The sequence below is a fragment of the Onychostoma macrolepis genome, chromosome 11 (genome assembly GCF_012432095.1).
Source record: "Onychostoma macrolepis isolate SWU-2019 chromosome 11, ASM1243209v1, whole genome shotgun sequence".
NCBI classification, from domain to species: domain Eukaryota; kingdom Metazoa; phylum Chordata; class Actinopteri; order Cypriniformes; family Cyprinidae; genus Onychostoma; species Onychostoma macrolepis.
In genome coordinates, this window is record NC_081165.1 from 9,314,973 (window position 1) to 9,331,649 (window position 16,677).

The window sequence follows — 16,677 nt, forward strand, 5'->3', positions numbered from 1 at the left end:
ATTTCATATAATATACATACTTTGACAAATAGACATACTTCTGAAAGCTATGGGTACAAAGGGGAATCTCTAGCTACCCCTTTGTTCTTAAAAAAAAGTGCAATCCGACACCCCAGTCCTTTCTTTCCAGCACAACTCCGATTGTGTATAACCTTCAGCTGTGTACCGTCACAACTCCAACCGTCCGTCTGTCCAGCAGAAATCTGCTCCAGTTAATGCATCATTCTAGTATTGATTGCCTGACGCAAACATTTAGGAAGGTAAGAAATATTAAAAACACGAAAAAAAAAAAAAAAGTTCACCCTTCCTCCTCCGAACTCGTTGAGTCTCATCTTCTAGAAGACAATTTTACGAGTTTCTGTACATGTGGATGGGCAGAATGAGAAGAGCGGCATCAGTCGAGGAGGTGTTTTCGAGAGCCCACTCGTGAGCGATTGGAGCGGCGAATGTCAAACTTTGAGTCTTTGCACGTCTGGCAGATGTACGTCTCGGGGACGTTGGACTTGCGGATTTTGGCACATGAGAGGTGGATCCAGGTGTTGCACTGGTTGCATTCGATCATCGCCCTCCCGGCGAACGGCTTCATGCAGAAACATGTCACTAGGTCCCAGGAGTCATCATCTGCAAAGACGAAGATGGTAAATTCAAATATATATACACAACTGCAATCTACTTTTGACAATGGCACACTCCAAAAATAAAAGGCCCCGATATACTTCAAGAGAAGAACAAACTGAGGTGACGTCATTTCAAATAAAATCTGGACAAAATGGGAGTTTGAAACTATGGAAGTTTGTTTCCTCCAAAGGATAAAAAGACTTTAAAAAAATCTAATTATGATTTTATCTAAAAAAATCTGAAAAAGTTTATATCTCACAGTTTTCTGGAGAAAACAGACATGCGAGATTTCAACTCACAATTACGTTTAACTGGTAATTCTGAGAAGAAGAAAAAAAGTTATAGACTCAAGATATAAACTTGCAATTATGAGAAAATTGTCATAACCGTGAGATCGCAATTTTTTTTTTATTTCAAGGCCAAACTTTCCAGAAAAGTTGGATCCAGCTGGTAAACACCACTGGTATGGACGCATGTTTGTGCCAATGAATAAATAAATAAAAAATTAAAAAGTAATTGCGACTTTTTATCTCACAATTCTGACTTTATCTTGCAATGCCAAGACTCTTTGCAAATGATTACTCCTAGGATTATTTCTCAGAATTTTAAGTTTATCTCTCACAATTCTGACTTTGTAATACACAATTGCAAGTTTATTTTTATACATCATGAGATCACAATTACTTTATTATTATTTTTATTTCATGGCAGATAAAAGCTTCCTAAAACAGCTTGCCTAATCAAACTTTCCGGAAAAGTTGGCTCCAGCTGTTAAACAGTTCAAATTACCACCAGTATGGAAGTCTGTTTGAGTCAATGAATAAAAAAAATTGAAAAAGGTAATTATTCTTTTTATCTCACAATTCTGACTTTTTTCTCACAATTGCGAGACTCTTTGCAAATGATGACTCCTGGGACTCTGACTTTATAATACGCAAATGCAACTTTATATCTCACAATTCTGAGAAAAACTACAAGATGTAAACTTGCAATTGTGCAAAAAAAGTCAGAATTGTGAAATAAAATGTCACAATTACCTTTATTATTTTTATTCAGTGGCAGAAACAATCTTCCATACACTCGTCGAGGGCAAAAACGTAACTTTGCCGTGAATATATTTGGGCCTGAAACGTCCTGCTTACCTGAATCCACCATGATGTCCTCATCATCCCCCGATCCATCCTCGTCTCTAAACACCACTTGTTTCCCCTGACGGACCACAATCCTTTTACCAGAAAAACCTTCGACCTTCAAGACTACTGCCTCTTCTTCAGGTTTTAAGGGTTTCTCGACATCCTCTGACTTTGGACTTGAACTTTTAGAACTGTTCCAACAAGGACGGCCAACATCAGGCTCCTCTTTGCACTTTGCAGTAGCCGGTGAACTCAAGGCAGGTTTTGAACTTGGGCCAGTGGGTATAGGCTGGTTGCTATCCATGCTGTCAGTGGGTACAGGGATGCTGAGGTAATCTTCCGGTTCTTCTTTGATGGTACATCCATAATTAGAAATCTCACCTTCAGCACTGGGAGGAGTAAATGGGGCGAAAGATCTCAATTCCTCATCCTTGCTCTTCCTCAGCTTCTTCTTCTTCTTTTTCACTTTGTCAGCCTTTGTTCGACCCTCCAGGAGAAGACCTGCTGATTTCTGACGCTTCTGAGGCTCCAAATCCTCACTCGCGGTTCTCTTGAATCCAGCAAAGCTCTTGCGGTTTTTGGGTGGGGGCTCGTCCGGAGACGAGAGGCCGCAACCCAGCCTCTGGTTGTCCCATCCGTCGCTGTCTGCAGTGCTGCCGGTGCTGTTGGGAGGACTAGAGCTGTTCCTCAAGTGCCCCTCCTGTGGACAGCAAATGAAAACACTAATTTAACCACTATTTCACTAAATTTCTTGAATTAAGACAACGGTCTGAAGTCTGAAGATGAACAAACAGTGACCGAATAACTTCACTGCATGTTTCAAGAAGACTAATGGTGAAATTAATAAACAGAAAATCATCCACACCCACGAACCCTGCTGGTTATGGTGCAATATTTATAATGACAAGAAATGCAGACCACACTGGTGCAAGATGAAAATGCCTACTTACATTAAATAAAGATCTCTAAGATGGAACAGTTCAAATTTTGCATTATGATAAAGGCTAAATAAATAAATCATTAATAGGTGCGTTGAATAAAAGTTATAAACTTGAAAATGTGTTTAAATCCCGCATACTACTCAAACTTGTGTAATTATGAAATTTAACATTTAAGTCAAGAATTTGCTAATAAAATTTCATTAGGACGCAAATGTCTGATAAAGGCTAAAATGTAGGCTGTAACATGTAACCATGAAAATTCCCAGCAATTGTTTATTAGATCAATGACCAGTTCAGTGACAGGAAGTGCTAAACACCAAGAAGTTAACTGAATCGCCAAGTGAAAAACATGATTACCAATATTTAAAGAACATGAACACCAGCACAATGACTGGTGAAAAGTGACTATCACAAACCAGGGTAAGAGAAGCAAAGTGCCAAGCAAAGCTCTTGTAGAGTCACTCCTAAAATTAAGAGCTACCACCAAAGAAAAACAAATGACTGGTCCTCGGAAATGCAAGCATCTGCACAACGAAACCGCTCTCTGTAAAAATAAGGCACACAAATGTCAGATTTATGAACTTCCTCTGTATGTTCAGAGAACTTAAAAACATCCCCCGCATTTTGCCGTCAAACCATAATCAGCTTACTTGGTCACGACCAATGAACTCAGAAAAGCATGGATCCCACATTAAATGTGAATTATTTTGCCGCATTTCTCAAGGGTCCATCTCTGTCTACCCTTACTTTTGTATATACCCTCATTTACTGTTTGTTTCCTTGTTATTAAAGCCATCATTATTTGTGTGCTATAAAAGACTATGTCTCCTCTGTGCTGAGTAGCCTGCGGAAACAAAGCAAGTAGTAAGCAAATAAATAATAATGTAAGACTGAATTAGAGGAACTACATAATCAAATGATCTTTCTGAAAACAGACTCTATATATAAGCTGAAAGGATGTGAAAACACATTATGAAATCACTAGCTGTTCCAAAACATAGTGAGCTGCCTACATAGACATCATTTTAGACAACGGGCTTCTGTTGATGTGAAGGCTGTTCCGAGACCAAGATAGTTTCACAAAGAAGGCATTCCCAGAATGCATTGCAATAAGCTCAAAGAAAATTCAATCAAAATGGCAAACCAAAAGCCTACAGTGGGACATTTCTATTAGATATCGCCTACTTCCAAGCATAAAGTTTCTGGACGTCCAATGCTCAGATGATGATATGGAAAGCAAATCCACAACAGCACCAAAAAAAAAAAATCTTGGGTTTTATTCCATTATTGATGACTGAATTAAATGAACATTGAACTGAATTAAGCTGAATAGCAAAACCATTGTTTGATCGGAAATTGTTTCATAATTAATTAACTTCACGCAGATATTGAAGTGAATCAACACTGAACTGACTTGAGCTGAATAATGACACTATTGTCTTTTTAGAGCTGCTTTACAGCTGAATGTGTCTCATATTTAATGACATTTCTATCAATAATGTTATTTTCCAGTAAAGCTTCTTTGAAACAATCTGCAGTGTTATATAAATAAAGGTGACTTGACCTGGGTTTTAAACACCAATTCCTATCCCAATAAACTGGTTTTATTATCATAAAACATATTAAGTTTGACTCTCCAATGCTTTTTATTGATGTTTATCATTAACTGTTTACATTTACCTTCATCTGCACTTACTATTTGGTACCCAAAACTTACTATTTCACCCAATATTTATATATACACCCACATTCTGTTATTATCTAACCATCATGCATCGCATATTAGTTAAGATGTTCCCTTAGAAGGCAGCACCCTATATAGGCAGCTCACTGGGTTTTGGAACACTTGGGGCTATTATCGGCCCTCATGCATTTCCACACAACAGTTTCCTCGATTTAGCCTCCAGCCATTTGAAGGATCCATTAAAGGGAAGACCTGAAACTGAAGTGTTTGTGGATGCACACACAGCGCTGTTGTGAAGAATGGCACTTAGAGACAAGGTCTGGGATGAGAATGGAGGAGACTGGAGTGGCCCTCTTACCCTGGGAGGGAGGGCTGAGGTTTTTTTGGAGGGGGGGGATGTCTCTCAGCGGCCGTGACATAAAGAGCCACCACCATTTCTGTGGATCAAACAAGAGCATCAACAGCAAAGCAGCTCATAAGAGGCGTGCCACCAAAAAACCATGAACACCCAGCGCAACACCACTGCAAAGGACAGGAACCTCTGGAGATCGAAGTGTCAGATCATTGAGCGATCTTGAGGAAAGCAAGGCCACTTCACCCTGCAACACTGACAGCACTTTCTATCAAACGTACAAGCACAGTGAGTAGCATTTTTACCACAAACACCTCTCAGTTACATAACTGAGACATGATCATACTCACCTCCTGTGGATAAGGAATATAACCGGCATATGCGAGCACAAAAGTGCAGAACTTGTTGAAATCTTCCACTGTCCGTTTCCGCTTAAATGTTGAACTGTAGCCCTGCAATAAAAACAGAGTCAATAATGACATAAATCTTTTAAAGTGACTATTTTTATCTATTTAGTGCAATGAGTTTAAAGGGTTAAATCAGCATTTCATTCTTGTGAAAATGATTAAAGCCACTTTTAACATTTAATTATGGCCAAACTGCAGTGCCATATGTTGTTAAACGAATCAGAAATGAAGCAATGTATGCCTCATTAAATTATTATTGAACTTCATGTCATTTTAAACCAAGGGCAAAGTATGAAAGTGTAAACCATGGAACAAAATGAATCAGGATTACATTAGTTAAAGTGTATAATTTCTGCACCACTTGTGTCACCAAATGTAATAAAAAAAACAAACAAACTGTGACTGCTTTCAAACAGGTAGTCCCACCCCCAGCACATGCCATTAGTTGAGTAACTATTGTTGTTCTGGGTTGGTCACAATGCTCAAACAAACACAGTAATGGTTTGAGAGCGTTACAGAGTTTAAATGTTTATAGGAGAATCAACATAGAACAGTTTACTTATTCTATCTGTACAATAATTTATAAACCTTTAAAGACAGGCATACTGTATTACAAGACTGTTAATCAATGATATGTGGTTATATTGAAGCCATTAGGCTGCATTATTTCGACTTAATTGTTAAAGAATCATGTTTAATAGCAGAACAGCTGGTGCAAAACTATATTACCCATGATTGAATCGAAACAAACAAATAATGCCAGAAGAATTATAGCCTATTCTACATACAAAATTATTCTTTAAATCAAGTTTTATATTTCTCCATAGTTTTTCCATTCGTTTGCTCGATTTGTTTATATTTTTCCACTTGTGTATGTGTGGGTGAAAATATATATTTTATATATGTACATATTTTAAAATGTGCACTTATACATCTCTAGCCTCTGCTTTACTTTGCCAACCGGAGAATTGAGACCAGGGTTGCCAGGTTTTCACAACAAAATCCGCCCAATTGCTACTCAACACTAGCCCGAATCCCCCGGTAAAAATCGCGTTCCGGTGGAGTAATACGTGTTTTGTTTTGTTTTTTGGCATTTTAGGGGATAAATATCACGTTATTGGGGTCGCTTAAACCCGCGGATAAGAAAAACAACCGGTGATAACAGTGTTAAAATAGAACGAAGTAGCCCCCTGGAAAACCGCGGACTTGGCAACACTGAAGAAGTAAAGCAATCTCCGCGCATGCGCTGTCGCGCACTGGCTCTGTCAACTGTGCAAATATTCGACATATTGACACCAACGAGCAAAATGACACATCGCCGTCATTTAATTACACGATCGCTTGATATACTAAAACGCCGTTTGCGTCGACAAAACTACATGTTTGATGTAAACACGTTTTAAAAAACGTGACCGAATGTTAAAAGGCTTGTTTTAGCAACTCGATGCACATTGACTCAACACTTACAGCCCAAAAGAGAACGAAAACGAGTTTAACAAAATAAAGCCCTCATGAAAATTGTGAAACGATGAGGAAAAGCATTAAAAAAAGACTCCGATCTTCTTTAATTCAATCGAGCTAAATTAATTTATGAGTTAGCCAGCCATTGCTAATGGGATCGCCTAAAAAACAATGACACTATCCCTTCCTTTGATGAATTTACTTCTTTATTTACTAGTTTGTCCTCTTAAAATAAGTAAAAAAAAACTGAAATAAGATAAGCATTTTTATATTTTTGATTTGATGATCATACATTGCGTACAGTGTTTAACAAGCTGTAACGTTACGTGCATTGAGAATTAACTAATCGGAAAATATATTCATGCAGAAACGCTGAAAAGACACAACATAATCTAAAATAACAATAAAAACTGTCATAACTGGGTACAAAAATGACAAAATCAAAATCGTTTTACCTGTGTGTCAAATGGACAAGTCGTCGAGCTGTTGTCCATTTCTATCATGTAAAAAAAGAAAAAAGAAATCTGTTTTAGTTTACGATCACATAACATACCACATTCGCTTCACATAATGACAGATACAACATAAAAAAATAACGTTACAATAACATACAAACTACAATTAAATCGATTTACTTTCCTGTTTTGATGCATATTGTACATTATGATTCCATCTGACTAAACCAAACAATTATTCAAAAACATTAGACCAGCTGTTAAGTTCAATCAATCATTACACAGAAGAACCTTGTCAGACAAATTAAAGTTTTAAAAAGGGATTTATGAGATTATATAAGTATAAGTCACGTCAGGTATCTCCACACCTAAACAAACTGCAAAACCACACATAACTCTTCTGACTACTTTATATATTCATCTTCACATGTGTGATTTAACTTCATTAAAATATTTATTATGTTTCCGGATCATTTTATTAAAGAAACTATGCTTTTTAATCTTTTTGATAGGCAGTCTTCGAGCTCTGTTAGCCTGCTAGCAACTACAGACCTGATCTATTATGTTTAATAACACTGTATAATTCATAACACATCAATTATGATCAATATTCACGACTACACAACTAAATCCTCAACTAGATCGAACTGTAATGTCTTTAAACAAAACTTTATCCACTTTTTTTCCTCCCCTGCAGGAACTTGCTAATTGGCTAGCCGTCACGCTAACATTGTTGTGACTGATGTTTGTGTCTATAGTGTTTTATTCTCGTTTACCTGCTGCTGAAACACAGATAGTGGACCACGCGACGGTAAAAAGGCAGATAATTATCCTGGATCGAAAAACAGGCGATGACAGTGGCAGGAGAGATGGAAAACAGTGATGATATATGTCCGAATGTGATGAAGATGTGATGGGTGAAACCCAGACAGACAGATCTGCTCATCTGCCAAAATAAAAGTCCTCATTGCATTCATATGGATTACCCATCTATTGGTCAGTTTACAGGCCAGAAATATAATACACATGTAAAATGTGTATTATACACTTCGAATGGAATGAGATTTTTAAAAAATCTAATCACGTGATATTTATTTTAAATAAATAAACCACAAATACACTTTTCAATCAAAACAAAGATAAGATCAAAAATCACTTGATAGAGTATATAAATCTTTTTTTTAAATATATTATTAAATCTCTTAAATTACTAAAAGTAAAACAAAAATGGAAAGAAAATGTTTGCAAGTAGGTGCACATACCACAATTGCATGCAAATCAAATCACTTATGAAAGTGATAAATAATAATAAATACGCGCACCCCATCCAAGCCAATGGTGATTTGGTTCAAAAACATTTTTGCTATGCTGATTGAAAGTCTCTTCACATCCTGATAGTAATCACTAAGTTAAGTGGTCTAAATGTATTTATATGTATTTATATGGTCTGTGGAAGGTGTACGACCATAAAATGTTCGTCCAGTCATATCCGCCGGTCCGAGAACTACGATAGGCTGTCCTACCTGCCTGTTAACGTATGTATTTGCATACCTCTGCGCACCCTGTTTATGCAGACAAGATACGTCATCAGCGTGCTCCATTACACTATAGCAGACTGAGTGAGAATGAAAGGCGTTATATTGTAATGTTTTCTCACTGGTGAATGAGACATGAGGTAATCTGACAGTTTTGCATACTCTCCACTAACGCTGTCTCTCATCGTGTCATTGGTTAGCCTCTGGTCTACCTGTGCACATTCATGTGTTTTGGAGGAGGCGTGGCTTTGGAGGGTGATTTGCAGGGAGGGTGGGATCTTATGCTTTCTAAGCTAGCTTGCTATTGCTAGCCTCTCCGAAATCGCCTATACCCTACCTGACCCTTCTGGGCATTGAGTATGCAAGTTCATGAAAAAATTGCCACATCTATACTGTTGAACCCACAGAAGGTTTTTCACCTTGGGAGAATGTAAATAGTCATTGTCATGTTGAATAAATGTCCAACAATGCAGGAAACGAGGAGAGGGTTTGTGAGAGGTGTGTAAATTCATGTACAATTCATGCACAATTATATATATATATATATATACAGGTGCATCTCAATAAATTAGAATGTCGTGGAAAAGTTCATTTATTTCAGTAATTCAACTCAAATTGTGAAACTCGTGTATTAAATAAATTCAGTGCACACAGACTGAAGTAGTTTAAGTCTTTGGTTCTTTTAATTGTGATGATTTTGGCTCACACCAACACCATGGTTATTTAACCAAATTTTGGTGCTTTTGGCAGTGTGGGCAGGTGCCAAATCCTACTTGAAAATGAAATCAGCATCTTTAAAAAGCTGGTCAGCAGAAGGAAGCATGAAGTGCTCCAAAATTTCTTGGTAAACTGGTGCAGTGACTTTGGTTTTCAAAAAACACAATGGACCAACACCAGCAGATGACATTGCACCCCAAATCATCACAGACTGTGGAAACTTAACACTGGACTTCAAGTAACTTTGGCTATGAGCTTCTCCACCCTTCCTCCAGACTCTCATCTGAAAAGAGGACTTTGGACCACTGGGCAACAGTCCAGTTCTTCTTCTCCTTAGCCCAGGTAAGACGCCTCTGACGTTGTCTGTGGTTCATGAGTGGCTTAACAAGAGGAATACGACAACTGTAGCCAAATTCCTTGACACGTCTGTGTGTGGTGGCTCTTGATGCCTTGACCCCAGCCTCAGTCCATTCCTTGTGAAGTTCACCCAAATTCTTGAATCGATTTTGCTTGACAATCCTCACAAGGCTGCGGTTCTCTCGGTTGGTTGTGCATCTTTTTCTTCCACACTTTTTCCTTCCACTCAACTTTCTGTTAACATGCTTGGATACAGCACTCTGTGAACAGCCAGCTTCTTTGGCAATGAATGTTTGTGAAGGGTGTCAATGATTGTCTTCTGGACATCTGTCAGATCAGCAGTCTTCCCCATGATTGTGTAGCCTAGTGAACCAAACTGAGACCATTTTGAAGGCTCAGGAAACCTTTGCAGGTGTTTTGAGTTGATTAGCTGATTGGCATGTCACCATATTCTAATTTGCTGAGATAGTGAATTGGTGGGTTTTTGTTAAATGTGAGCCAAAATTATCACAATTAAAAGAACCAAAGACTTAAAATACTTCAGTCTGTGTGCACTGAATTTATTTAATACACGAGTTTCACAATTTGAGTTGAATTACTGAAATAAATGAACTTTTCCACGACATTCTAATTTATTGAGATGCACCTGTATATATTTATATGTGTGTGTGTGTGTGTATATATACACTGAACAAAATTATAAACGCAACACTTTTGTTTTTGCCCCCATTTTTCATGAGCTGAACTCAAAGATCTAAGACTTTTTCTATGTACACAAAAGGCCTATTTCTCTCAAATATTGTTCACAAATCTGTCTAAATCTGTGTTAGTGAGCACTTGTCCTTTGCCGAGATACTCCATCCTCCTCAAAGGTGTGGCATATCAAGATGCTGATTAGAAAGCATGATTATTGCACAGGTGTGCCTTAGGCTGGCCACAATAAAAGGCCACTCTAAAATGTGCAGTTTTATCACACAGCCAGGGGTGGACTTAACCAATAGGTGAGGTAAGCGCTTAGGGCCCCGGGGAATCAGGGGGCCCCGTCTGATATTCACAAAACATATTTGGCAAATGCACCAGTATGTATTTGTGTTATGGAGAGCATCAAATGTTCACTCACCACTCAAAACGGCGAGTTTTTGTCAGGTGCAGAGTTCTGCAAGCTGTGAATCCTCTCATTATAACAACGTGTAGATAAGATGTAAATAAGAGACTCATTGTGATTATAGATGGATCGCTCTTTGCGCACATTCTACGCTGTTATGACTGTCTCAGAACAGTTATATTCACCTCTGTAAAGAAATTGTGTTTCAAGTCATAATTTTATTTGTCTTGATGTTTCAAAATGACTCTCTCGTGTGCTTTTCCTAGGCGCGCCAGCGCGAACAGTAAATGCAAATGAACTATAAACTAAAAACTTGTATAAATGCACAAATGCAATGACTTGAGATTTCCGCTTAATTTCCGCATTTTCGATTTGTTTCTCAGTAAACCCTATCATATACCTTAAGAACACTTGGAATATGGAACGAGTTGCATGGGATCATTTTTATGACATTTTAGTCCTTTTTGGAAAAAGATTGAAGAAGATTACATTTCAAAGTGCAAGCATTTTTTATTAATTAATTAATTAATTAATTTTTTTAATATGTCTTTTGTTATCTGAAAAAATTAAGGTAGCTTAATATGGCTTTAGAACAGCGTCAGGTTGACTAATTATTTAGGCTACTTAAGTTGTGAGGGGGTAATAGTTACAATAAATAATAGCTATAGCAATAATGAGAGAGAGCTAGCGAGCAAAATAAGGGTTACGCATTAAAAGAGCATTATAGTAATTTTGTTGGGGCCCCGTACCTGAAATTTGCTTAGGGCCCCCAAATCACTAAGTCCACCCCTGGACACAGCACAATGCCACAGATGTCGCAAGTTTTGAGGGAGCGTGCAATTGGCATGCTGACTGCAGGAATGTCCACCAGAGCTGTTGCCCGTGAGTTGAATGTTCATTTCTCTACCGTAAGCCGTCTCCAAAGGCATTTCAGAGAATTTGGCAGTACATCCAACCGGCCTCACAACCACAGACCACGTGTAACCACACCATCCCAGGACCTCCACATCCAGCATCTTCACCTCCAAGATCGTCTGAGACCAGCCACCCGGACAGCTGCTGCAACAATCGGTTTGCATAACCAAAGAATTTCTGCACAAACTGTCAGAAACTGTCTCAGGGAAGCTCATCTGCATACTCGTCGTCCTCATTGGGTCTCGACCTGACTGCAGTTCGTCGTCGTAACTGACTTGAGTGGGCAAATGCTCACATTCGATGGCGTCTGGCACTTTGGAGAGGTGTTCTCTTCACAGATGAATCCCGGTTTTCACTGTACAGGGCAGATGGCAGACAGCGTGTATGGCATCGTGTGGGTGAGCGGTTTGCTGATGTCAACGTTGTGGATCGAGTGGCCCATGGTGGCGGTGGGGTTATGGTATGGGCAGGCGTATGTTATGGACAACGAACACAGGTGCATTTTATTGATGGCATTTTGAATGCACAGAGATACCTAGGGTTGCCACCCATCCCTTAAAATACGGAATCGTCCCGTATTTAAAGGTAAAATGATGCGTCCCATTTCAAATCAATACGGGACGCGTATTTTACAAAGGCCAAAGGCTTATTTGAACAAATAAGTATTTTGCACTGTTTATAATACTAATAGTAATTATAATGAAATCAATCTCATAAGAAGTATGAAAAAAACCCATTGACTCTGGGACATGGAACCGAAAGTGCTAAAATGCTAACTCGCTTCCGGGTTTTCGCCTACAAAGTGACATCATAGTTCCATCACTCTATAGACCAATTTCATGTAGACGTCACAGTTACGTCACTCGCAGCTGCGCGCGCATTGTGGTGGCAGAAACACAAAGTGGAGTGAAATGGGAAAAATCCACAGAATAAGAGATAAAATGTACTGTTGTGCCTATAGATGTCAGAATCGGAATGCAAATAATTTTTTTATAGAATACTGTCGTCAAAAACGCCATTTGAAGCTAAACGCAGACTTTAAACGGACAGACTAATGAATGAAACCTGCTATGATTATTCTACTTTTAAAGCATAAATTTGATTTAAACAATTGGTCAACATAATATTCACATATACAGTTCATAGGTAATATATTATATTTGTCCTACAGCATGAAATACTATTTAAACCTATACCAATTTACATCACCTTACCTATTTTATCGAATTCTTTTTTGAGACTTTTTTTCTCGTAAATGCAACTTTATATTTCGTATTTCAGACTTTATAACTCGATTTAACTTAACAATAACGAGTTTGTGGTCCGTGTACGGGGTCCGTGTACCTTCGGATAATTCGTTTTTTTATTTAATATTGAAATCTGAAAAATGAAAAAAACGCCACATTTTTCGTTTTTCATTTGTTCAAACAAAACGAAAAATCAAGAATTCGGCTTCAGTTTTCGTTTTTACGTTCAGGGACAGAAAAGGGATAAACTACTTGAATATTCGATCTCTACAAGTGGGCGGAGTGAAACGCCCCTCTCCGCTGATTGGTCAACCAAACATTACAACATAATAATAGTCCTTAAAAATAATAATAATAGTCCTCTGCTTCTACAGATTCTTAACATGTTTATTTCTGCTACATTTGGTCTCTTTCTCTTCATCAAACAGCCAGATTAACCAATGGCTTGACACAAACCGCATCGAGGCAGAACCTTTCAGTCCTCTGGCACACCGCCTGTTTTATTATATAGCCACCTATCAAAATTTGTGTGGCAAAGCCGCGCGACGCACTGCAGCGCGGGGAAAATGTATTGTAGTGAAGCGCAGACCAGTATCAATGTATGTGAACGTACACAGAGTCATAACTTTTGTTTTAGACAATACGCTACGTTTTGGACAATGGAGGAACCTAAATAATATGACAGATATGACAAGATATGACTTTGTGTAATTTACCTTCACATCACATCTATTAGCTATTTTTCTATTTTGAGTTTTATTCACAGAGCACTTTATAGCAAATCATATTGTTATCCCACTGGCATGGGACTATTTGTTCCTCCATGGTGCTGTTTTAGTGAAATGTGAATTTGACGTCATGATTTGAAGGTGAACTCGGTGCTCACACCTCATGTTTGCGGCTAAATGCAAATTATCATAATTGACGGACAGCTATGCCCTGAAAAGACATCAGCACTCCGGCTGTTGATGTTAATAACGTGTTTTAATGTCGGTAATAATTTCACCACCATCAACGCATCTAATATTCTCTCTGAGTTTCCATGTTCCCTTACTAAAATTAGCCATGGTTTTAACACGAATAAATACATTTATAGTGGTCTGCGCTAATACAATCTCCGCGCTGCAGTGCGTTGTATGGGAAGCCAAACAACCAAAAAATTGAATTTGAAAATCTGGAATCTGATGGTGCAAAAAAAAAAAAAAAAAAAATCTAAATATTGAGAAAATCGCTTTTGTCCAAATGAAGTTCTTAGCATATATTACTAATCAAAAATTAAGTTTTGATTTATTTGGGGATTTACAAAATATCTTCATGGATGATCTTTACTTACAGTAATATCCTAATGATTTTTGGAATAAAAGAAAAATTGACAATTTTGACCCATACAATGTTGGCTATTGCTGCAAACATACCCTTGCTTTTTGTGGTCCAGGAATTTTTTATTTTATTTTATTTTTTTGGTCTCTAAAGACCAGGGAACATCAAGGTAATGTTCTTTAACTTTAACAGTGCAATTTTATATAATGGCTACGTTTGTCAGGCTTTTCTCTACGCTACATATTAAATAAATAAATAAATACAATTTAATTAATTGATTTAAAAACAAACTCTTTTCAAAATTGTAAATTGTATGTAAATTCAATATGATGTATTTTGAATTTTGCACTGCTTTTATTTTAGGGTTATTAACTTAATACTGATCTTCATTATGTTAACGTGCAGGGAAAAATACGAACTTCTTATGTTCGCTGCGCTGTCAGTTCGGTGGCGCTAGCAAACACGTCCTCCCTGCGCTGTAGAGTCGGTCGTGCCGCTCGGTCCATTGAGCCTATGACAGGACAGCGGCGCAAACTCTTTAATATCGCACTGTTTCTCCCACTTTTGGGTTGTTTGGCTTCCCATACGTTGCGCAGTTTTGCCACACAGATTTTAATAGGTGCCCTACTAAAAAAAAAAAAACAATAGAAGCCCATTAGAAACCATCACAGAAATTCCAGTGGTTTACATTAAAATACCATTATGAACCATTAGCTTTTTCCAGTAAAACCATTACAAAATTCCTTTTTGTAGTGTGTTTTGGGCATTTTCAATAGGATTTAACATCCCACCAATAGAATCTATCACATACCAGTAGACACCACTATAGTTTCCATTAACACCAATACAATTCCCATCATAACCATTAAATCCATTACATTTTCTATTGTGTTTTGGGCAGGGTTCTATTGTTTTTTCAGCAGGGTGGTTAGCTATAATAAATCAGGCGTGCCAAAGATGTAGGCTAGTAGGTAGTTGTGTGTGCAGGTACGAATTAAATTAATATTTATGAGATTTCAGGGTAGGTTGCAGAATTTAAGCCTACACAAAAGAAATCTCTGTCTAGGCTCTGCCTCGGTATTGTTTGTGTCAAGCCATTCCTTAATCTGGCTGTTTGTTGAAGAGAAAGAGATCAAATGTAGTAGAAATAAACACTTTAAGAATACATAGTAGCGGAGGACTTTTATTATGTTTTTATGACTATTATTATGTTGTAATGTTTGGTAGACCAATCAGCGGAGAGGGGCGTTTCACTCCGCCCACTTGTAGAGATCGAATATTCAAGTAGTTTATCCCTTTTCTGTCCCTGAAAGTAAAAACGAAAAATGAAGCCGAATTCTTGATTTTTCGTTTTGTTTGAACAAATGAAAAACGAAAAAGGTGGCGTTTTTTTTCATTTTTCAGATTTCAATATTAAATCAAAAAACGAATTATCCGAAGGTACACGGACCCCGTCCATTCTGAGGCGAAAAAAGCCAGATATGTGGGATAAACTCAAAAGAGAGAATGACGAGTTGATTTTTCTTATCAGACTTGTGAGATAATCTCGGAATTGCGAGAATAAAGTCAGAATTTTGAAATATTGAAATTTAAATTTTAACGCTGCTGCCACTGCCAGACAAAAAAATAAAAAAAATAAATAAATAAATAAAATAAACGACGACAGCTGTGGTTAAACGAGATAAAGAGCAGACTGGACAGAAACAATCAGGGGTTCGTGAATGGGTGTCCCTTATTTTGCCTTGCTAAAGGTGGCAACACTACATACTGTGATGAGATCCTGAGGCCCATTGTTGTGCCATTCATCCACGACCATCACCTCATGTTGCAGCATGATAATGTACGGCCCCATGTAGCAAGGATCTGTACACAATTCCCGGAAGCTGAAAACATCCCAGTTCTTGCATGGCCAGCATACTCACCGAACATGTCACCCATTGAGCATGTTTGGGATGCTCTGGATCGGCGTATACGACAGCGTGTTCCAGTTCCTGCCAATATCCAGCAACTTCGCACAGCCATTGAAGAGCAGTGGACCAACATTCACAGGCCACAATCAACAACCTGATCAACTCTATGCGAAGGAGATGTGTTGCACTGCGTGAGGCAAATGGTGGTCACACCAGATACTGACTGGCGCGTGCACAGAATCTTTCAGCGCGGAAATGTATTGTCAACAGTCAACACTGTTCTGTTATTTCTCAGTAAAATAGCTTAGAAACTGAAAAGTTCTAGCATATATTTCTTAAACCCTCATCCGTCCCTCCCGAACCTATAACCAAAGTGTCCCTTGCGGGTCAAATCGACCCGAATACCCTCAACGTTACACTTTTTTTTTCAGTCCAAATTTTTTATTTTTTTATTTTATTTATTTTTTTATTTTTTTATTATATTTTTTTCAAATTATTTATGTAGGTTTTGTTATAATTT

The 16,677-nt window shown here is 37.9% G+C and overlaps 1 protein-coding gene across 2 annotated transcripts; it reads right to left on the reverse strand.

Moving 5' to 3' along the window:
• Positions 1 to 391: 391 nt before the first annotated feature.
• Positions 392 to 7,997, reverse strand: phf13 (PHD finger protein 13). Of its 2 annotated transcripts, XM_058792247.1 has the most exons (5): positions 7,828 to 7,997; positions 7,052 to 7,092; positions 5,079 to 5,180; positions 1,761 to 2,451; positions 392 to 621 (listed from the first exon to the last, which is right to left on the reverse strand). In XM_058792247.1, the coding sequence occupies exons 2-5, from the start codon at positions 7,088 to 7,090 to the stop codon at positions 395 to 397; spliced, it is 1,059 nt and encodes a 352-aa protein (XP_058648230.1). In that variant the 5' UTR covers positions 7,091 to 7,092; positions 7,828 to 7,997; the 3' UTR covers positions 392 to 394. The 2 variants fall into 2 exon arrangements, with proteins under 2 accessions (XP_058648230.1, XP_058648229.1); XM_058792246.1 differs by lacking the exon at positions 7,828 to 7,997 and having other exon boundaries at positions 7,052 to 7,099.
• Between the last annotated feature and the right edge of the window lie 8,680 nt (positions 7,998 to 16,677).